The sequence below is a fragment of the Erpetoichthys calabaricus genome, chromosome 6 (assembly GCF_900747795.2).
Source record: "Erpetoichthys calabaricus chromosome 6, fErpCal1.3, whole genome shotgun sequence".
Taxonomy (NCBI): Eukaryota; Metazoa; Chordata; class Cladistia; order Polypteriformes; family Polypteridae; genus Erpetoichthys; species Erpetoichthys calabaricus.
The window spans coordinates 28,457,290-28,481,010 of NC_041399.2; the positions used below are offsets into that span (position 1 = coordinate 28,457,290).

Here is a 23,721-nt window from a genome sequence, read left to right on the forward strand (position 1 = left end):
TTTCTGTCTCTAGAGATCCTTGCTCCTACCCTCCACAAATATCAGCTGATCTCCCCCATCATTACTTATAGCACTAGGGATAAGATTTCCCTGTATGCACATAATAATTTACTTTCTTAGCCAATGTTTTTAAAGGATACATTCTGCATTTTTCAAACAAACATGATGTATATGGATTAGCCACATAATTGTGTTCTAAAGTGAAACACTTTCTATAAATAAAAAAAAAATACATAGCCTATTTTGGCATTTTATGAATGAATATATATTATATACATATACTGTACATATATTATATATATATCTATATATCTATATATATCTATATATCTATATATATATATATCTATATATATATATATATATATATATATACACACACATATATACATGCATACATTTATATTTTATATATATATATATATATATATATATATATATATATATATATATATATATATATATATATATCCATCCATCCATCCATTCTCTTCCGCTTATCCGAGGTCGGGTCGCGGGGGTAACAGCTTGAGCAGAGATGCCCAGACTTCCCTCTCCCTGGCCACATCTTCTAGCTCTTCCGGGAGAATCCCGAGGCGTTCCCAGGCCAGCCGGGAGACATAGTCCCTCCAGCGTCTCCTGGGTCTTCCCTGGGGCCTCCTCCCGGTTGGACGTGCCCGGAACACCTCACCAGGGAGGCGTCCAGGAGGCATCCTAATCAGATGCCCGAGCCACCTCATCTGACTCCTCTCGATGCGGAGGAGTAGCAGCAGGAGTAGGACAACGACCCTAAGCACACAGCCAAGATATCAAAGGAGTAGCTTCAGGACAACTCTGTGAATGTCCTTGAGTGGCCCAGCCAAAGCCCAGACTTGAATCCGATTGAACATCTCTGGAGAGATCTTAAAATGGCTGTACACCGATGCTTCCCATCCAACCTGATGGAGCCTGAGAGGTGCTGCAAAGAGGAATGAGCGAAACTGGCCAAGGATAGGTGTGCCAAGCTTGTGGCATCATATTCAAAAAGACTTGAGGCTGTAACTGCTGCCAAAGGTACATTCGACAAAGTATTGAGCAAAGGTTGTGAATACTTATGTACATGTGATTTCTCAGTTTTTTTATTTTTAATAAATTTGCAAAAACCTCAAGTAAACTTTTTTCATGTTGTCATTATGGAGTGTTGTGTGTAGAATTCTGACAAAAAAAATGAATTTAATCCATTTTGGAATAAGGCTGCAACATAACAAAATGTGGAAAAGGTGATGCACTGTGAATACTTTCCGGATGCACTGTATATATACTGTATATATATATATATATATATATATATATATATATATATATATATACACACACATACACAAACACACAGACAGATCCATATGTACAGTAATCCCTCCTCCATCGCAGGGGTTGCGTTCCAGAGCCACCCGCGAAATAAGAAAATCCGCGAAGTAGAAACCATATGTTTATATGGTTATTTTTATATTGTCATGCTTGGGTCACAGATTTGCGCAGAAACACAGGTGGTTGTAGAGAGACAGGAACGTTATTCAAACACTGCAAACATACATTTGTCTCTTTTTCAAAAGTTTAAACTGTGCTCCATGACAAGACAGAGATGACAGTTCTGTCTCACAATTAAAAGAATGCAAACATATCTCTTTAAAGGAGTGCGCGTCAGGAGCACTGAATGTCAGAAAGTGAGAGAAAACCAAACAAATCAATAGGGCTGTTTGGCTTTTAAGTATGCGAAGCACCGCCGGTACAAAGCTGTTGAAGGTGGCAGCTCACACCCCCTCCGTCAGGAGCAGGGAGAGAGAGAGAGAGAGAGACAGAGGAAAACAAACAGTGAAAAATCAATACGTGCCCTTTGAGCTTTTAAGTATGCAGCATGTTGCTTCAGGAAGCAGCTGCACACAGAAGGTAGCAACGTGAAGATAATCTTTCAGCATTTTTAGACGAGCGTCCGTAGCGTCTAGGTGTGCGATCAGCCCCCCTGCTCACACCCCCTACGTCAGGATCAGAGAAAGTCAGCGCGAGAGAGAGAGAGAGAGAGAGAGAGAGAGAGAGAGAGAGAGAGAGAGAGAAACAAAAGTAAGTTGGGTAGCTTCTCAGCCATCTGCCAATAGCGTCCCTTGTATGAAATCAACTGTGCAAACCAACTGAGGAAGCATGTACCAGAAATTAAAAGACCCATTGTCCTCAGAAATCCGCGAACCAGCAAAAAATCCGCGATATATATTTAAATATGCTTACATATAAAATCTGCGATAGAGTGAAGCCGCGAAAGGCGAAGCGCGATATAGCGAGGGATCACTGTATTTGGAAAGAGACACAATTTTTATAATTTTGGCTCTGTACGCCACCATAATGGATCTGAAACAAAGCATTCATAATGTGACTATAGTGTAGACTTGCAGCTTAATTTAAGGGGTTCACCAAAAATATTGTATGAGCTGTTTAGGAATGACATCCATGGTTTTTTTTTTTAAATTAATTCGGTATATACATCACTTGGTTTCGTCTGCGGAATCGCTTTGCTGTTGGGTGGAGCTGCATTACAGTTCTTCCTTCTCGCTTCAGACATTGGCACTCATCTTTCACTAACCGCTTAGTCTGCACGCGTATTATAATGCATTATAGTAATTTTGACTTGATCAATGGACTTGACAGTAGTATGTTGTTGGTCGTCATGTTCTTTCAGTAGGTAACAATTTTAACTCTTTAAGGGCTGAATTTTTTTTTGTTTTCTCCCAGGGCTCAAAAAAAAATAAAAAAAATAAAACAGTTTTCTGAAAACCACACAAAGCAATATTTTCTCACATACATCAACATAAAACGTCTGTTGCTGCATGCAGTGCACTGTCGCCACATGTTAACTGTCTCTAGCTGTGGTGGCAGCATGGGGGGGCGGGGCAACGAGTGTTTGGTAGGGTATTTTCTGAAAAGCACAGAAAGCAATGGTGTCACACATAAATCAACATAAAATGTCTGTTGCTGGTTCTATGCCCACTCTTGTTGTGTGTTTGCTGTCTCTGCTGGCAGAAGCAGTGGCTGCGCAGTGGTGGGTGTAGCGACGGCAGCGGTTGCACTGCGATGCAATCTGGTTTGTAACTCTTGTCATTTTAAGTAGCAGACCTCCTAGGTGAACTCTGCTGTAGGTGCATCAGCTAGACAAACATGTTCAGCACCATGATCAACTGTGGACCGAACAGCTGATGATGGTATAGCACTTTTGTTTTAGATCTCAATCTCTAGATGACTTGCACCAAAAATGGAATCCAACAAGTCAAGAGTCCAATTAAAAATAATAAAATGTTCATAAAATGTAATTTTACTTTCTGTCAATAAGCCAATGAAGGATGCTATCTGTCGTCTATCTATCTATCTATCTATCTAAATGGAATGCATGGTTAAATGACAGTAATCACACATTTACTGCTGGTGGCCGTATGTGTCAACCAACTCTCTCTGAACTGGCCGAATGGATACTTACAGCTTGGAATAAATTAGATCCATCTGTAATTTAACCTGGTTTCCTCAAATGTTCAATTTCTAATCATCATGACGGCACCAAGAATGACATTTTGCGGGAAGATAAACAGGTGTCATCAGATGAATATAATGATGGGGATATTTATTATGATGGTAACAATGAAAATAGAATTGACATAACAACAGTAGATGAACTTCTCACTAGTAAAAGTGATGATGACTGTTCTTCCAGTTCGGTATACCTATATTTAGAGTTACATATATCTGATTGGGCAATAATTGTTATTATCTATTGGAAGATTTTGTAAAAAACACTTATGCAATTTAAAATAAAATCTTGTAAATTAAAAAATCCATATTACTAAACGAGAATGGTAAACCGGATGGACGCAGGGACGTGGGCCATGGACGCAAAAGACGTAGTGCGCAGGCGCCACACAAAGCCTCCCTCCAAGCACCGGAAAATGAGAAATGATGCGCCATGCCCATAGCAACAGACCCACGCAACAAAGCGCCACACGAAGGCCATACCACACGAAACAGGACACACACAAAAAAGAGGATTCAGATCCACGACACACAAAGCACCCCTCCACTAACAGAAATAAGAAATGAGGCAACGCGCCCCTAGCACACCAAAAACAAAGGAGTCAGACGCAAGCGCCACATAGCACACGAAACGGTACGCACACAAAAATGAGGATTCACACCCACGACACACAAAGCCCCCCTCCACTAACAGAAATAAAAAATGAGGCAACACGCCCCTCAAAGAAAACGCACGCCAACAAACGACGTCATACATAGACAACAAGAGACCGGACTACAATACATATACAGGCGCGACACCTGATGGTTAATAATACGGAGAAACCCTCCAAGCACCGGAAAATGAGAAATGATGCTCCGCGCCCATAGCAACAGACCCATGCAACAAAGCGCCAGACAAAGCCCATACCACACGAAACAGGACACACACAAAAAAGAGGATTCAGACCCACGACACACAAAGCCCCCCTCCACTAACAGAAATAAAAAATGAGGCAGCGCGCCCCTCAAAAAAAAAGCTCGATTACTTATCCATTTTACTCATGATAAAGAACAAACAAGTCATGCATTCACGATCAGAAAAGGCTCCATATTAGCAGTCAGTGCGATTGTCCTTATTAACGTCCCATATTACTAACAATAATGAACAAACAAGTGATGAATTCACGATCACGGGTGCAAAACAATACGGCTCGAGTAACGGGACCACAAACACGAACCCGCATGAAAAAAAACAATACACGTCGGCGCCTACAACGCACTTCTGAAACCGCGGAAGAAAAAATGTCTCGGCTCCAAAAACACATGTCACTCCTTATTCAAAATACCGGTCCCAATCACAGAAACATCGGTATCCACTATGAAAATGAACAGTAACAATGCATGTGACATCCGTGTTGCCAAACTATTAATTATAGATGAATGTACAACGGCATCCAGTCACTTACTCATCACCATTGATAAACTTCTACAAACGTTAATGAATAATAATATTCCCTTTGGAGGAAAGGTACTTTTATTAGGAGGAGATTTTAGACAGTGCTTTACTATTGCTCCACATGCAATGCGCTCAGCTATTGTTCAGTCCACCTTAAAATACGCGGACAATTGGCATTGCGTTGATGAATAATAATATTCCCTTTGGAGGAAAGGAACTTTTATTAGGAGGAGATTTTAGACTGTGCTTACCTATTGCTCCACATGCAATGCGCTCAGCTATTGTTCAGTCCACCTTAAAATACGCGGACAATTGGCATTGCGTGGATGAATAATAATATTCCCTTTGGAGGAAAGGTACTTTTATTAGGAGGAGATTTTAGACAGTGCTTAGCTATTGCTCCACATGCCATGCGCTCAGCTATTGTTCAGTCCACCTTAAAATACCCGGACGATGTCATACATAAACAACAAGAGACCGGACTACAATACATATACAGGCGCGAGACCTGATTGGTGATAATACGAAGAAATGAACAGTCCGCATATTAACAGTGAGTGAGATCCTCCTTATTACTTATCCATATTCCTAACATTAAAGATCAAACAAGTCATGAATTCACGATCACGGGTACAGAACGAGACGGCTCGAGTAACGGGACCACAAACGCGAACCCGCATCAAAAAAACAATAAACGTCGGCGCCTACAACGCGCTTCTAAAACCGCAGAACAAAAAATGTTACGCGGACAATTGGCATTGCTTTCAAAAGATACAGTTGGTACAAAACATGCGATGTCCAGATCCAGAATATAACAATTGGTTTTTACAACTGGGAGATGGTACACTCACCAATACAGATGGACTTCAGCCACATATTATTACAATTCCTCAAGCCTATATCTGCGACAACTTAGTTACGGAGATATTTGGAACAGCAATCTCATTAGACCAAATACCCCTTTTAACACAACAAACTATATTATGTCCAAAAAATATTAATGTTGATCACATAAATAACCAAGTCAGTGCATTACTTCCTGTAGAGGCATGGCTCTTTCTAAGCTCTGACAAAGTTTACTCTGCTGACAACAATGACCATCTTAATTTCCCCTTACAATATTTGAACACTATTAACCCAGCCGGATTACCACAACACAATCTTAACCTTACAATCGGAACAATAATCATGCTATTAAGAAACCTTAACACTAAACAAGGTTTATGCAATGGTACACGTTTGGTCGTCAACACCAGGACACACAATGTTATTTCGGCAAAACTTCTTACAGGATCACATGCTAACAATACTGTTTTGATTTCTACAATTGACCTTACAAGTTCTGACCTAGGATTACCTTTTACACTTAAACGGCGACAGTTCCCCATTAAACCTGCATTTGCCATGACCATCAACAAATCACAAGGCCAAACCATGAACAAGGTTGGCATCTACCTCTGTGACCCCGTTTTTGGACATGGACGACTTTATGTGGCCTTCTCACGAGTTCAACGTTCATCTGACGTTAAAGTTAAGGTTATAAATGATCCATGCCAAGAGAAACTCATTCAAGAACAAGACACCATCTTTACTACTAATGTTGTGTACAAAGAAATTTTCCAATAAATCTTTACACTGTGCCTTGCAATTTATTCTTGGCTTCCTATATGCGTCATGTACACCTTCACACTATGCTATATCTCATACATTCATCACGCTATTTATAATTACCCAACACCAGGGGTTGGCGAGCGAAGCGAGCAGGGGGCGGAGCCCCCTAGTTGTAACCTAATAGGTACTTATCTACTTGTTATTATAAGTATTGCTAAAAATTTAACAATAATAATTTAATACTTCTTCATGTTTATCAGTTGGCGTCACACACAGAGGAACCATCCTTTCATTAACTTGATGGCGTACAAACTTCCTGCGTGATGAACCAAAGATTTCAAATTTTGATTTATCAGTCCATAAGACTTTATTCCAGTCTGCAGTAGTCCACATCTGGTATTTCAAGGCCCTGTTTTGCATTTTAAGAAATGGCTTTCTTACTGTCACTCGCTCTGTCAAACCTGCAGCACAAAGTTTCCTTTTCATAGTAGAAACTGAGACTTTTCCTACCATTGTTAAGCTTTGCTTGAAGCTGTTGTGCTGTGAGATGTCTATCACGCACTTCTGATTGGGATATGATTTTCTGTCTGCCAGATCTCTTTCATTCAGAATTTCCTCCAGTTTCCAGTTGTCTTTGGACACTGTAATCACTGACACTTTGATTTTTTTTTTTTTTTTTTTTGCAATATCCCTAAATGAAAGGCCAACACTTCTAAGAGAAATAATGCTCTGTTTCATTTCATTTGTTAATTGATATTTTCTTCCCATTATCACCGGAATATTGTCCAAGTAGTACTTCAGTGGGTGTAGTAACACTCTGCTTTAAGACAGACAAAGTTTTCAAGCAATCAGCAGAAGCTGGGAAACCTGTGTAAAATGTTTGCTTCAATTTACAAGGCTTAATTTACTTTAATTGCTGCAGAACATCTGTAGGTTGTAACCTATTACTTGTTCCCTGAAGATGGCCCTTTTGTAACATTCTGAAATTTCTTTTTTGTCAGTTTTTCTTAACCCTAAACTTTAAATTTAAACCTTTCATTGCATTTCAACTGATTAAATTGGAAGAAAACTGGAAAAACTGAAGTGTTCTAACACTTGTGACCAGCAGTGAGTGTGTATGCTTTTATGTCAGCTTCTCCAGATAGTCAAAACCTGTCTGAGGAGGATAGGACTATCTCAGGTCAGGACCCAGGGGCATTACACTTTTATTTCCATGGTGCACCAGTTGAAAAACACTTGTGTAGAGTATAATTATCAAGTTGATGATGGTAATGAACAATTGAGGATAGTATTTACGGAGTTTTAACACAAGTTTTAATGTATGCCCATTTAAGACATGCTTACTCTTTCAATTAAATCAGTCTTCAACAGTGCATTCAAAGTCAATAGCCGTTTTGATCGTTTAATCTTTGTTTGGATATGTCTTGTCTCATATTCTATGCCAATTTGATAATTAATGTTTAATGTTAATATTAATATCTTTTTGACTTCTTTTCAACTTGCCTTTTAGGAAAGCATTCAAATTCAGGTTGTACTTGCTCATGTACTATTTTGTTAGATGTGATTAATCGCGATTAATGTGATTAATTACTTAATCATATATTTACACACACAGACATTCCGGGTTGGACACCCTTTTGTCTAAAGAACTGCCGTAATTATTTGTGGCATAGATTCAATAAGGTGCTGGAAACATTCTTCAGGGATTTTGGTCCGAATTGACATGATAGCATCATGCAGTTGCTGCAGATTTGTCGGCTGCACAATTATAATGCAAATTTCCCATTCCACCACATCCCAAAGGTGCTCTATTGGATTGAGATCTGCTGACTGTGGAGGTCATTTGAGTATGGTGAACTCATTGTCATATTCAAGAAATCAGTTTGAGATGATCTGAGCTTTGTGGTGCATTATCCTGCTGAAAGAGCCATCAGAAGATGGGTATACTGCGGTCATAAAGGGATAGACATAGTCAACACAATACTCAGGTAGGTTAAGGCATTTAAATAATACTCAATTAGTACTAAGGGGCCCAATGTGTGCCAAGAAAATGTCCCCCACACCGTTACACCACCACTACCAGCCTGAACTGTTGATACAAGGCAGGATGAATCAATGATTTCATGTTGTTCATGCCAAATTCTGACCCTACCATCTGAATGTCACAGCAGAAATCGAGACTCATCAGACCAGGCAAATTTTTTTCCAATCTTCGATTGTCTAATTTGGTGGGCATGTGCGAATGGTAGCCTCAGTTACCTGTTTTTAGCTGACAGTAGTAGCACCAAATAGCCGATCTGCTTCATGACTCGACTGGATATTTTTCATTTTTCAGACCAATCTCTGTAAACCCGAGAGATGGTTGTGCATGAAAATTCCAGTAGATCAGCAGTTTCTGAAATACTCAGACTAGCCTGTCTAGCACCAATAACCATGCCACTTTCAAATCCCTCATTCTGATGCTTTGTCATTCTGATGCTTTGTTTGAACTTGAGCAGGTCACCATGACAATGTCTACATGCCGAAATGCACTGAGTTGCTGACAAGTGATTGGCTGATTAGATAATTGCATTAACAAGAATTCGAACAGGTATACCTAACAAAGTGGCTGGTGAGTGTGTATGAATGTATTTATGTACATACACACACACGTATATATATAATGACTAAGACCATTGGCACTTATGTCTTACATCATGAAAGCCATTGAGAGGCTGGCCCTGGAATATATGAATGCTCTTGTGGCTCTAGGAGTCAGGCAGAGGACTATGCTTCTTAGTGCACACAGAATTATCTGCAACTTAACATCAGCAAATCCAAGCAACTGGTTATTGACTTTCACTTGACTTTTTATTCAGGAAATGGATGTAGAGGAGGTGGACTCCCACAAGTACTTGGGGGTGTATATCAATATCAGGTTGGACAGTTTTCAAAACACAGAAGGACTATGTAAGGGCAGAGCAGGCTTTGTTCACATATTCTACAACTTTGTGATGGCCAGTACAATATTCTACACTGTGGTGTGCTGGGCTGCTAGTATCACTTTAATAAAAAGGGAAGGCTCAGTAATGGGACTCACTCTGGACCCCCAGGAAGTACAGTATTAGGAGAGACAAAACTGTGCCAGTTATGAACAATGCTTCACATTATCTCTCTGACACACTAACACTGAGGACTTACAGCCAACAAAATTATTCAGCAGAAGTGTGTCAGGAAACTCTACTGGGGCTCGTTCATACCAATGGCAATATGACTGAATAATGCCTCACTGGGACTGTAACTGCAGTTGTTCTTTCGTTTTTAGGCATTCTGATGTGTGTTTAGATCATGGTGTTCGTATTTATTTAAAGACCTTCTGTAAAAACCAAAGTTATATCTATATATATATCTATATATATATATATATATATCATCTATCTATTTAAATATACAAATTTATAATATTTATTTATTATAGTTTAATAATACTGACTTTACTGTGTACCCTGAAGTATGCAATTAGAAAAGGAAGTATGATCCTGCTCTGATTGCAGTTTCTGCTTTTACATACAGTTTACAATTGCGTATGAAATAATGTGACACAAAACAGTTGGAACACTAAAATTGCTAACAATATACAGCAACCAGAATTTTTTCAAATCAGACCTGATTAATACTATTGGATGTTACAGACTCTTTACGTACTGCAACTTGCCAATTAGAGGCCAGAGACATGGACACTTTTAATTTTTTTTTTTTTTTAATTTGAATAGACTATAACCATTTCTACATTTAACTGATATGAGTAAATATAATAGGGCACCTTGCTGAAGAAACACAAGCATTTTGACATGAATGAAAACTACAGATTATCTGATTATTTTAGTTTCTATGCACCTTGCCAGAACATTAATCAAAGATGAAAAAATAATCTGTAAAGAAATCAGAGTCAATTAAATTCAATCTATGAAATATACACCGCTTTTTCAATGACATGAAGTCTAACTAATCACTAGCAGAAAGCAGAATGGAGCCAACTCACGAACCTTGAGATTTATGACAGACAAATGAAAACTGAGTCCAAAACCTGACAAACAACCTTCATGTATTGAACTAAATGTAAACTGTTCAGGAATTCAGCAACAGATGGACACATTGGTAATCTATGTTCAGATTAAAGTTACTATAAGAATGGGAAAAAGGGAAATAAACTAATCAAACTGCCTTGGTATAAAAGAAAAAAAAAAAACAGCACTCAGGTGGCAAAAGATTAAAGATATAAATAGGTCACAAAAGTCATTAAACAACAAGACAGCACTGGATATGTTTTTCTTTTCTCCTTTTTCAGCATAAAAGCAATGCAGAAAGTCAACACTACTGTCACAAAGAGCACTCCGAGGCTATTCAAGAATAAATTATGACCCAGCAAAAAAATGATCATTTAACTGGAGCCAATATTCTGTCAGACGTAAATAGAAAATATTCTATTCAATAATAAAATCATAAAGAATCAATGATCTCTCATAGACTGAGCTTGTTAAGTGCTCAATAACTACAGGCAGTAGACCTATTGCTTTTTTTGGTGTCTTTTTCCAATTCTTATTCCCTAATCGTTAATGGAAAATCCTGAAAATTAGCAAACATAACTAAAAGGTTTTCAGTGAAAGGTCACAGGTCATTGGCAATTACGGGCTATATCAAGAATCTTCAAAGGTATACACACATTTAAAAGAACAGTCTTGAAGAGTCCTAAACCGCTTATGGAAATAATCTGACATTTGCGACCTTTATGGTGTCAATTGAAGAGTCTGAAGGACAAATTGATAGGTCACACCTTCTTCAAGGTAAAAAAACTAATTCTGATATTTGTGTTTCTATAAGCGTTTTCCTCAGTATTTGAAAATGCTAAAAAAAGCAACAAAAGCAGTATGACTTAAAAGCAACAAAACAACAATAACCTATAAAACCAATTATAGTCAACTAAGGTAAGAATCTGAAAGATGGTTAAAGTCAAAGACATCACTGGTAAAACACTAGCTTATGCACTGTGAAAATCTCCATAAACTTAGTTAAAACTTTGCATCTTGTTCTGTATTTTTCCTTTGTATTTCAATTTTTCTTTTGTTTTCTCTGGATTGATTCTGAAGCAAATTGTTGTATTTGTTATGTTAACATTTGTTTGACTCAATAACACACCATTTCAATGTCCTGCTTTTTCATTCTCCAGTTTACCAATATAATCCAAAATAACGAAATGTTATAATGTTTGCTTTCGAATCACCTAGGATGTAATTTTACTTTTTTGGATTACATCTCTTTCTTCTGTCCTTGGATCATACTTTGTTCATACTTTAACAATTCCCTGACAACACCCTGTGTTAAGAGTAAGGAGATTGTTTTACTGTGGTAGACCTTTAGTTAACAGACAGTAAACTAAGCTTTTAGCCAAGTGACTTGTGGACTGACTTGATCCTATACAGCTCAAAATCTGGACAACTAACACTGGACAATTTTTTTTTCTTCCCCATAAGTCTTACATCCTAATTGATTATGATAGTCAACTTCAAGTTGACAATAACTATAAGACTGACCATATCAAGTAGAAATGTGGAGAAAAATGAGATGAAGTTTTATTTATTTTAGCAGGATTAATCGCTTAATGATGCCAACAAATTTCATTACTTCAAAAATTTACTAAAAATGTGTTGTTACTGATCTTCACTTGCGCTCATCATCTGATGCTTCTTATTTCAATGTCAAATAATATTCAGACAGCGCTGATGGACTCCACTTCCCAAAATCTACTTTTCTATCATTACAATATCTTGATGAAATCTTTCACCATGTTTGTCACTGCCTGCACCAAGACCAGAGGTTTTCAGTGTGCCACTGTGATCTGTGAGGTTTATTATAAACACATTACTTTATAAAAGATTATTCCTTTATTGAAGCCACATACACACACCAGCTGACAGGGTGAAATTGGCTAGGAAGATGAACATAAACATGTGAAATTCAATCCCGACAGACTATTTGAAAATGCTGATGTTTTCTGAAACAATATCTGGCCAGAGTGACTAATGGTTACTGTCTGTAGAAGCCATGAGAACCGGGGAAGGTGCTATTTGGGCACAGTCAAAAAAAACCTTGAGTGCTCTGCTAGCAGTTGCCCATATCTGACAAGAATTCCATGCATATGTAAATATATGAGGAGTTATAATGAAGAGGCAGAAGCTGACCAATGCTGCTCCCCGCCTTGCTGGACCGATTTGTATAGCTGTCATCATCCCCCACCTAAGACTGACTATACGTTTCATTGGCTTCTCCCTGGACTGGATATGGATGTATAAATGAATTATGCATTGTATACTTTTGTGTTTAAATTACATTTTAAAGGTATCTGCTTTTGTACCATATTTCTCTTGTCTGCTTATTTCTGCCATGGTTAAAAAAGGGTTGGGTATTGGCTCTAACTTGTTTTGCATCAAGAAAGAGTGCCCCCTGCTGGACACAGCAGGGATAATATTCAAGTGTGGATGGAGAAAACAAATCTTTAGCGACTTGTTGCACTTCATGGTTTTATATGCTTGAAACATGTTGCAAACCAGCTGGACAAAGTTTGGTGCTGTGTAGTTGCCAAAAATGCTCTGAACAACATCCCTGATGCCTTTCATGTGATTTCTTTTGGCCTCCCTAGTACATTTTCAAACTGCTTGTCATTAATGACATGTTTGTTGGTAGACCAACAAAAATGCCTTCATTAATCTTGGCACCAGTTATGCATGGCAACATCTGTCTCAAATATTTTTATCTTCACCTTCCTTGTTCATCACTTTCATGAAATGTTTCATCAATGCACATTTTCTATGCAGAGGAGGAAAAAATAACTTTGTTGGGTCAACAAAACCAAAAAGTGTTTCTTACCCTGAAACTAAATACTCATGGCATGGACCATTCTTTTTAACCTAGTGGGACCCTTTAGAATAGCCATTCACAAATAAAACAACAGTATCTTAGCTGGATCCTAGTAGCAGTGACATTTCACCACAAATGTTCTAGTTGTAGATGTTGTACTGTATATTTATACTTATGATATCACAAAAATTGGCCAAAACAATAAAATGTTTTGTGATAGGAAAATTTAAATTGATTTTTGTGATGAGCAGGCCAAAATCAGTAAGATACACCTGAAAGTGTTCAGGAATCAAAATCTTCATTATTCAGTATAATAAGAAAACTGTCATGGCTTTATTTTTGTTTAGGCAAATTAAATTAGTTTTTGAGTGCTTCAGACCTTACAAAAGCTTGATATTGGTTATTCTAGGAACATCCCTTGTAATTGGTAAACAGGAAGCATAAGACCAATAAATTGACTTCGAGGTTAAATAAAAGGAGAAACGTTGTAATTTTTAGTTAGTTTTAGCTGTTAAGTAATGTCCATGTGATCAGGCACTTTATTAGCTAGAATACTTAAAGACACACAGAAAGAAGATGTTAGAGGGTTTCTTTGTTATTTCTTAAACATGGTGGGCTTTAGTCAGCACAACAGTCCAGTTGCAGTCAGAGTGACCACTGCATTTTACAGACTCATTCAGTTAAGTTGCTTGCATATTTTCTCAAGGGATCAGTGTTTGTTCTGGTCTGCTTTTCAAAAGAGTGAAGCAAAGTGGGAAACCCTTGTTGTGAAAAAAGCTGCGTTTTTATTTATTATATTCCAATTTACAGAGTCATAGCTTGTATTATTTCTCCTTTTCCTTGAAAGCACAAAATCATATCTGATCACATGCTAAAACTCATGTTTTCTACTACTGCCCAAACAATAAAACTGTGTAAAACATTTTCAAAAGTTCAATGAGAATTTGTAGTGTATCATTTGAATTATTTTAAATTGGCATAACAAATTCAGAAATAGTATAATGTGATACAAAGTAGGATAACCAAGAATAATTCATTGCATTTTTATTTGAGCCACAATTTATCAGCTTATTGAGTAAGTGAAACCAAATCACAACCTGTGTATTGTGCACCTAACATAAATGCAACATTAAGCACAATCCTCAACTTAACCAGTGCTTACCATTGTTGAATCATTCAAGTGTTTCATATTTAATTGCTCTACTTCTGTCTCTACATCTGTATTTCGAAGTTTTAACTTGTTGAATTGCCTTTGCTGATCCTGATACAGATTTTGTTCTTGTGTAAGCTCTTCTCTTAGAGATTTAATTGAGTCTTCTTGGACTTGAAACTATAATAAAAAATAAGAATCAATTACATAGGTTATTTAACTAAAAGCCTTGTATTTGTTAATATGTTTTTGAACGTCAATATAAATAATCAGCATAAAATTAAAAAAAATCAGTACTAGAGAGTATGAACACTAAGACATTTAATGACAAAGATAAAATTTACACAAAACAAAATAAAACAAATAAAGAAGCAGATAATGCTTAACATTTTTATTATTCAATGGTATGAGAATCTGAGACGGGAAGCTTCAAATATTACATGATTTACTTATGGTTACTTGAAATAAAGCATATTCTATATAAATATAATCGTAAGCTGTTTGTATGTCTGTTTGTCATAAGAGTAGGACTACATTTGAGTCACACTACACTGAATAGCTTGAAAAAATATGGGCACTAATTTTATTTAATGATTGATTTCATATAGCAGTCAATAGTCAGAGCACTGATGCAAGGAGCACTTGGCAATGGGTGGAACACATCAAATGTAGAAGCAATAAGTAGTATACAGCTTTTGGAAAGACATTTTTTGATAGGGAAGGCAGTTTAGAAATTAACAGTTAATTTCTTATTGCATACTGTATTTTGGCACTCGCTAAAACTTAAAAAAAAACAAAAAAAAACAAAGGTAATAATAAAAATTGACATATTGTATGATTCCCTATATAATATAAACCAGAACATTAACTTTACAGAAAATAAAACAATGTGAAAAATCATGTTTTACCTGTTCTTTCAAGGTCTTTGTCTCTTCCTTGGCTGTGCCATATTCCTTCTCAACTTTTTCAAGTTTTTGCTTATACTTTAAAAGTTCCAGTTGTGCTTGTTGGCACTGCTGTTTTGTAGTATCATGTTCCTTTTTAATTTTTTCAACCATTTCCCTATTAAATGCCAAAGAAAGTAAGCTATATCACAAATTATTATAACAGTTGTGATATTACTGTGAGCAAGCAGGAAAAAAAAATGACATAATATTACAGATAAGCAAGCAGCAGCATATTTTGCTTCCTCGCCGAACATTTTATGTAATTTGTTTTTTAGTATATAAGTGCACTCCTTCAGACAACTCAGCCTGTCCGGGAGGGTCTACTGAAACTCCCATATCCACTGACATCATGTCTGAGATGTGGAGGAGACATGGATAACCGACCAGTCCTTTCAGATAGTACTTACAAATATGTATTATTGATGAACAGACAGTCAGACAGACAGTGTCTATGAACTTTAAGCTGTAATTTAGAATAAACCCCAGTTTAAATAATAAGTAGTTAAAATCCTCCAAAGTTAACAAAATAAGATCAGTTGCTTTAAGCTCTAACATTACAACTTGGTTCATAGGTGCAGATTCAGTTACCAAAACAAGAAGATAAAAGATGTTATTTTCTATACAAGAAACCAATAAAATAACATTTTTGTAAAAGAAACTCATTAAGCCACATTGCTGTCTAACTATGTCATGTGCCTTGACACATGTGACACTTTGTAAAAGTTGCATTTTGTCATAACCTTCTGCCAAAATAACTTCAATCTTTAATTTTACACAATGTTCCAAAATGTTTAGTGATGAAATTGCCAAAGGAAAAGGCATTATGGTATTCAAAATCCAATACTTTGGAAGATGTTTCCATAGCTGCTATGTATTATCAATATTTCTATTCAGATTACACAAATAATGAAACAATGCTTTAATGAGAAAGTATAATCAATGTAGTATCACATGGTTTCACAGGAATATAAAGCAACACACACCACCACTTAGGGTTTCATTATAGAAAGGCAAAAAATACTCTAAATATAATAATTTGATACATAATATAGCTATTGTCAGATCTGCAGCCCGTACGCCAAAACACCATCTAAAAATACAGTGCTGCAAGCCCTAAAATATGCCTGCAAGAGTTAATCAATAAAGTGTCTATTATCAGCCATACACAATGGAATCTGTATCACACAATCAATATTACAAATTATGACTACTTTCACAACTCCCATAGGGACACGTGCATAAAACTTTGGAGTACTCTAACATATATGAAACATTTAAGTATCACTGTTTGAAACCACATAAGTACTAGAAATGTGTCTTCCCTAAAGAGCAGGAGAAATGCGGAAACAATTTTAGTGTGAAATAATGTCAGAAAGGTCTGCAGTTATAGTACTTTTTCAAAATAAAAATTATTTAAACAGCACTGAAGGATTTACTTGATAAAATGCTCTACCATTAAACTGTAAATAAAATCTGCTATATTTTTTCTAGATGTGACTGATTTTCAGTAGACATGTTTAATACCATAAACAAAACTAAAAATTGGGTGTACTATTTTTCTGGCTAAGAAAACATAAATTAAAAGATGAATAATTAGATGTTCATGTTCATACTAGCATATATCTGGTAAAGGTATTAATTGCATTTACAAAGGTGCAAAAAGCCATTTGATAGATAGATAGATAGATAGATAGATAGATAGATAGATAGATAGATAGATAGATAGATAGATAGATAGATAGATAGATAGATAGATAGAGTTGGTCAGTTTTATTTACTAATAAAAGTACTTAAGCATTGTATGTTGATTAGGGCATGAAAGTAAGTATTTCACTGTACTCTACGCACTAACATCACCACAGCAAAAATGCTATAATTAAATGTTAAATCAAAGAAAAGTAACATAAATAAATTGAATAATTAAAGAAAATATGGCTGACATGTGCGGATGGGTACTGTATGTACATACAAACTGTGCTAAAAGAAAACGTTTTCCTGAAATGTACACTTATCTTTAAAATGGTGTAGATATTCAAAAATTCACTACATCAATCCGTATATTACCAGGATCTTAAATCTTATACTTATTTTAATACTGAGTAAAGTTGTCAGTAAATGTTAGGGAAAAATTGGTACAAGCATTAATATTCACATTCGGGATTTCACTGACATTATAGCAGTTTGTACGTTGCACTGCAAAGAAGAAATAAGACAACACTATAAAACAAACACAGAATTGATTTAATAAATATGTAAATAATTTCAACATTGTCAAAAGTGAAAATACACATATTGTAAAAAATGGTGCATTCTCAGTCTCATTTAAACTTTACATTATATACTAGCAACGGTACCCTGTGCTTCCCAAGGTAGAATAAATTACAGGAATACACACTTGAAAATAAACGTGCAAGAATGGTTCTTCAGAGGTATGCCATACGGGAACCATTTTTGGTTCCCAAAAGACCCATCCACATGAAGGTTCCAGAAGGAACCTTTGGTTATTTAGGTCTATAACAGGATTCATACAGTGAATAACCACGAAAAGATGGTAATAGATTTATGAAATACCAATGAGCTGCAATTTTAAAAGGACTCTCACTGCATACATCCAGTAACACTGGCCAAGTCCCAGTCTTCTTTATCTGTAAGTGTCCTGTAGCCCCCCATAAATTAAAGTTTTTCTTTTTTTTCCTACATATTATTAAGTTTTTCAAACCAAAAAGAACCATCTTCATATATAAAGTACCCATCCCAGAATAAAATGGTGCTTAGTCAAACAATGGAGCTACGAGGAACCACACAACCCAGTAAGAAACATTAAACCCACAAACAGAACATTATTTTTAAGAGTGTAGTGTTATATTAATGTTTTGTCTTTAATTTATTTAAACCTATTCATGCAGTTATGCAGTGGTTTTGTGCACTCTTAGGGAGTTAGTCAATTAGAGGAACTCACTCACGAATCTTTGACATTGCTTTATGGTTATGAATTTATGTAAAGATTTTGGCATTTTTACTTTTACCATTTTAGCACTATTTTTGGTTTGCTTATGTGTTTGTCTGGTTTACAACTCAGAGCTCATACATATATATACTGTACATATATATAAAGCATTAAATGGCCAAGGTCCTGCTTACTTGTCTGAACTTATCATGACTTACAAACCAGAGTGCACATTAAGATCTCAAGATGCCGGTCTCCTTATGATTCCAAGGATTAATAAAATAACAGTGGGAGGTCGACCTTTTAGTTACAGGGCCCCTAAACTGTGGAATGGTCTGCCTGCTTCTATAACAGATGCCCCTTCTGTCTCAGCTTTTAAATCCCTGCTGAAGACTCACTACTTCAGTTTAGCATATCCTGACTAGAGCTGCTGATGAACTGTACAGACTACATCTCTGTTGTTAGTAATTAGCACTAAAACATAAGTAACATGACAGTTATAATTTGATACTAACCCTCACCTATTCTGTTTCTCTTCTCGGTACTCAAATGTGGCACCAGTCAAGTTGTTTTGCCTGCCTAAGGTAAAGTCATCCCTGATGGAGGATAGCAGGAATCATGGTAAAAAAGAGGGGTCCTTTCATTGGATTAGTGCTATTTCAGCTGTGGAATGGCCAAATGGGGGAGGCAGCTTGATGAATGAGGTCTCCAGGACTCTAAACAAATCCAAATCATATTATGTGATATCTTCTACTGTTAAATTCTACTCCATACTTCTAAAATTTTTATTTTTATACTGTATGGAGGATTTGGTCTGTTCTGTGTATTGTGTTGTATCTTTTTGACACCCACAGCACGCCCAACCTATCTGGAAAGGGGTTTCTCTTTGAACTGCCTTTCCCAAGGTTTCTTCCATTTTTTTCCCTACAAGGGTTTTTTTGGGAGATTTTTCTTGTCTTCTTAGAGAGTCAAGGCTGGGGGGCTGTCAAGAGGCAGGGCCTGTTAAAGCCCATTGCGGCACTTCTTGTGTGATTTTGGGCTATAGAAAAATATATTGTATTGTATTGTATACAGACGACAAGATTAAAATTGATCAATTAGGATATGTCTCTATATCTGAGGTCAGTAAATTTTCATTCCAATGCCAGAGTACAGCTCATTAAGTCCGACTCATTTCCCCTCAGAATTCTGTATGCACACACAATTGCACTGGTACCTGCCTACTTGGTGTAGATACGATGGTCAATACATATTCTGCTGTGCCCAACTGAGGAGTCAATTAAGGAGGCAAACCAGTGCATTTAGGCATAAATATTGAAATTAGGGCCTTTGAAGAATGGTTAAAAATTAAAAAATATTTATGACTAGTATCCCCATGCAGTTACCCTTGAAATTGAAATAAAAATTATAACTGTTTAAGATTTTATAAAGTCAATCAGAATTTTTCTGATTCTCTAATAAGTGCACAGCATCCACTCTTGGTAAATTAATAAATTAAAAAAAGAAACTGATTTTTTTTTTTTTTAATTGGCTAGGCATTTGAAGCATTTTTTTATGAAATGGTAGAACCAGTATTGATCTTCATCAGGTCCCTAAACAATAATTACCATGGAAAATATTTCCACTGATATATTTTTCCACAGTTGTTTCCATAATTATAATTCACATTACCTGACATGCAAAGATTGGCTGCACATTCTGCAACACTTTCTTTGCCTCAACTGGATACTTTTTCAACTAATTCTGTGGTTAACTTGAAATGTTCCACTTGCTACTCCAACACCACAGAACAATTCATTTTCTAGGATATGCAGAGATGGCTTTAAAATAGCATTGTGGGTTGATGTGTGTTTAAATAACAGATTTTTTACTGGATTTCCAGTGTCAGAGAAGAAATCAGTAACAAATAATAATTTACTACAAAGCAGATACAATGCTGGGCTTCACGAGTTGCATGAAGCCCTACTAAGTAGCGCTCATTGACACTGTTTTCTTTGGTTGGCCGACAACATAAGACACTGCTAAATTACAGAAAATGCTGATGAACTCAATAGAAAGACCTAAAGGACTATGATCTTAAAGTCTGCAATTCAGCTGTTAGCATCCCATGGATAAGTGAACAACATCATTTATGCTTTAGGTTATTCAGAAGTGTGTGTACATATTGGATTTCTCAAAGCATAACTATTGCCCACAAAACAGGGCAGGTAGGGACATATTCATATTTGGTCTCCTGTTACAAGGCTTGGAATAAAAGATTGATGAAACATGGATGCATTACTCTGAATCATTGTAAAGCTTCATTTGACAACTCTGAGGAAATAGTTTAAAATTAACCTTTAGCATGGAAGACATAGCCACTGATGTTTGTAATGCAGAAGGGAGATTTTGGTACATATTATTACATGTAGACCTCACTGAAATGCCACTGCAATCCTGCTTGAAAAAAACAGTGCAAGACAACATGATTGAAAACCCAGGAAGTAATCAAATAACTTGATTGCACTGTTTGCCATTTTTCATGTACCCCAGGTCTTGCTCCCTCACATTTTATCCCCATTGAAGCTCCGAAAAATGACACACACATAGAGAAAGGTTTGAGAGTGATGAGGTTATTGAATAAGTGGAAGCCCTTGTTTTACACTTGGCACAAGGCAGTTAAAGTTGACAGAGATGATGTAGAAAAGAGGGGCATGCATCAGATACATCTAACAATCCTATGAGCATGTTATATTGTGCAATAAATTACTTGCCATAAAAAAACTGAATTGCAAAATTTTCCAAGCAGTACTTCTGTTTTACTGATCAACAGAAAAACTGAATATCACTGTACCATATATTATGGAAAAAGTACATTTAGAGGCACTCTATTTGAAATAATGTAAAACATTATTTAAAATACCAGCTACCTGATGAGCTATGTTTAAGTAAGAGAATATGGATGATCAAATTTGAGAATGTAGATTGGCAAACTACTGCCATTTATATTTCTGTCTTTTTGCAGCATTTCTTAAATCCAAATGAATGAGAATGCAGAAGACAATCATAAAAATGCATCTGTTGAAAGTGTTTAGTTTTTTGCTGTTTCAACAGAAAGTCCCAAAATTAATTAATTATTTCCTATTATGCCATTAGTCGAGTTAATGATGGATGTATTGCTATTAAATGATGATATTTGAAGTGATCATATAAGAAAATTTTATGTAAGATAATCTGTAGATATTTCTTAAAAATGCAATTCTGTAAAGCAAGCTGGGCATCAAAGACAGTACAGTGTCCTTGTACCAGTAAGGGATGTTTGCAGAAGATCATGTTTGGGCTTAAAGAGAGGAAATGAGCTATATGAAGTGGAAATTTCAAACTTGTAAACAACCAACCACATATATCCAGTATGTGTGTTCATGTGGATATATAAATATATCAGTTCTTTACTAGAGAAAGGTGCTATTCACTGTCATTCTCGGCTAAAGCTAAAGAAAAAAAAAGATGGTATTCATTTTTTTTAAATTTTATAACGAGCACAGAATTTTCTGCTATAAACAAAACAGTGTAACAAACATATAAAAAAAATCATGTAAAAAGAAAAGAGTATGACTATAGGTAATATAATGATACAGTGTTTCCCACCATCTTTTTTTTTTTTAACTCAAAATGATACACATATTATCTTTTTCTAAAGATGCTTAATTTTAATTTTAACTAACTAAATACCTGCAATATTTCTTAGTAAATGACACGGTCTCTTAGACTGGATGATCACATTATGGTTGCTTCTTTTGGGCACCTGATACATAAATCCTTGAAGTTTCTTGACACTGATATGTATAAATATTACATGAAAAAGGCAGTTTTTCTTTGAAGACAACATATGCAAAAACAGGCATATCAATTTTACCAAAACTATGTGTATGTCAAATTATTTTGTATATCTCTTAGTATCTTGGAAAGGAAACCCTTCTTATTTTAGTTTTTCTCTCATCAATATTAATTTTTAAAATTGCTATTATCTCTCAAAAGCACAAAGCATATTTTTTTCCTGAAAGCAGCTTAACAGTAAAGATATTTTAAGCCTGGCTCTAAGTCAATAACGAGCAATGTGGGTACTGTTACGTCACTGCTCTCCAGCACACCACTATGCCAATCACACTGGCATGTGTGGTCTGTTAATTGTCAATGGACAGACTGGCATACTGCGAGCATCTAATTTTGACAAAGAAACTGAATGTATTATGGATATTTAATGTCTAGCTAAAGACAGTAACCAGAGATGGGGAGATGTTCCTGCCTTCTGGAACTTAATTCATAAGAAGCTTAGGTTAGACCCATTATCACTAAATCTCTTAAAATACCTTCTATTTCCTGCACTTAAAGCAATTAAAACTGATGAAAGTGCAATTGTGTTTCACATGTCTGTTATAATATTTCAGTTTTTTGATGATTACATAACTTTTTAGAGTTTTATGAATAAGTCTACTATTATTAACATGACCTTACTGTTTACCTTATTGTTTAGCAAACAAAATCAATTATATTCTATTGGCAGTAGTTGTAGAAAAATCACATTTTTATTCCATGCCTTACCAACATGCAACATGTCACCACTCTCTGGAGCCATAATGAACAAGAATGTGTTAAAATACTTAATTTATGTATTAGAAAACACAAATTGACTTGCACTTCTTAATCATGTTCAATTACACTTCAGTTATTTTTCTCCTTGTGAAAAAACAAACAAAACTTTGAGAAAACTACAGATTGCATTTCTAACAAAGATTTTAAATGCTGCATGTTTTCTCTGCATCCTCAATGGAAAGAAGCCAACTAGAATTTATGTAGGCATACGAAAATGCATGTTTTAGCACATTCTGCCAGCAAGAAACTACAGAACATAGGACAGCTACCCCTTGCCATTCCCTAGTATTTGCTCTTTAGTGTTTCCTGCAGATCAGGCTGAGCACGTGCATGCTCTTAGATGACATAGAGAATGTCTTATGCTGCAAGCCTGTGCTGTCTGCTTAGAGCTCTTTCAAAAACCAACAAAGAAAAATTAATTCTAATGCCAATCAATTATATTAATTGAATATAAGTGGTTAAATTGATGTGCACATTCTCTGCTAATGCACATTTTACATGTAACTTAATTTTGCGTCACTAATTTCAGTCACAGCACTGTTGTATGTAAGGATAT

General features: G+C 36.0%; 1 protein-coding gene across 1 annotated transcript in view; it reads right to left on the reverse strand.

Annotated features, from left to right (window-relative positions):
- Window positions 1-23,721, reverse strand: part of LOC114653241 (centromere-associated protein E-like) — a 402,188-nt gene that overhangs the window by 155,909 nt on the left and 222,558 nt on the right. The window contains exons 25-26 of the mRNA XM_028803441.2: window positions 15,548-15,701; window positions 14,652-14,819 (exon numbers count right to left, since the gene is read on the reverse strand). Of these exons, the coding sequence (XP_028659274.2) occupies window positions 14,652-14,819; window positions 15,548-15,701 (322 nt within the window). The remainder of the gene's footprint in view (window positions 1-14,651; window positions 14,820-15,547; window positions 15,702-23,721) is intronic.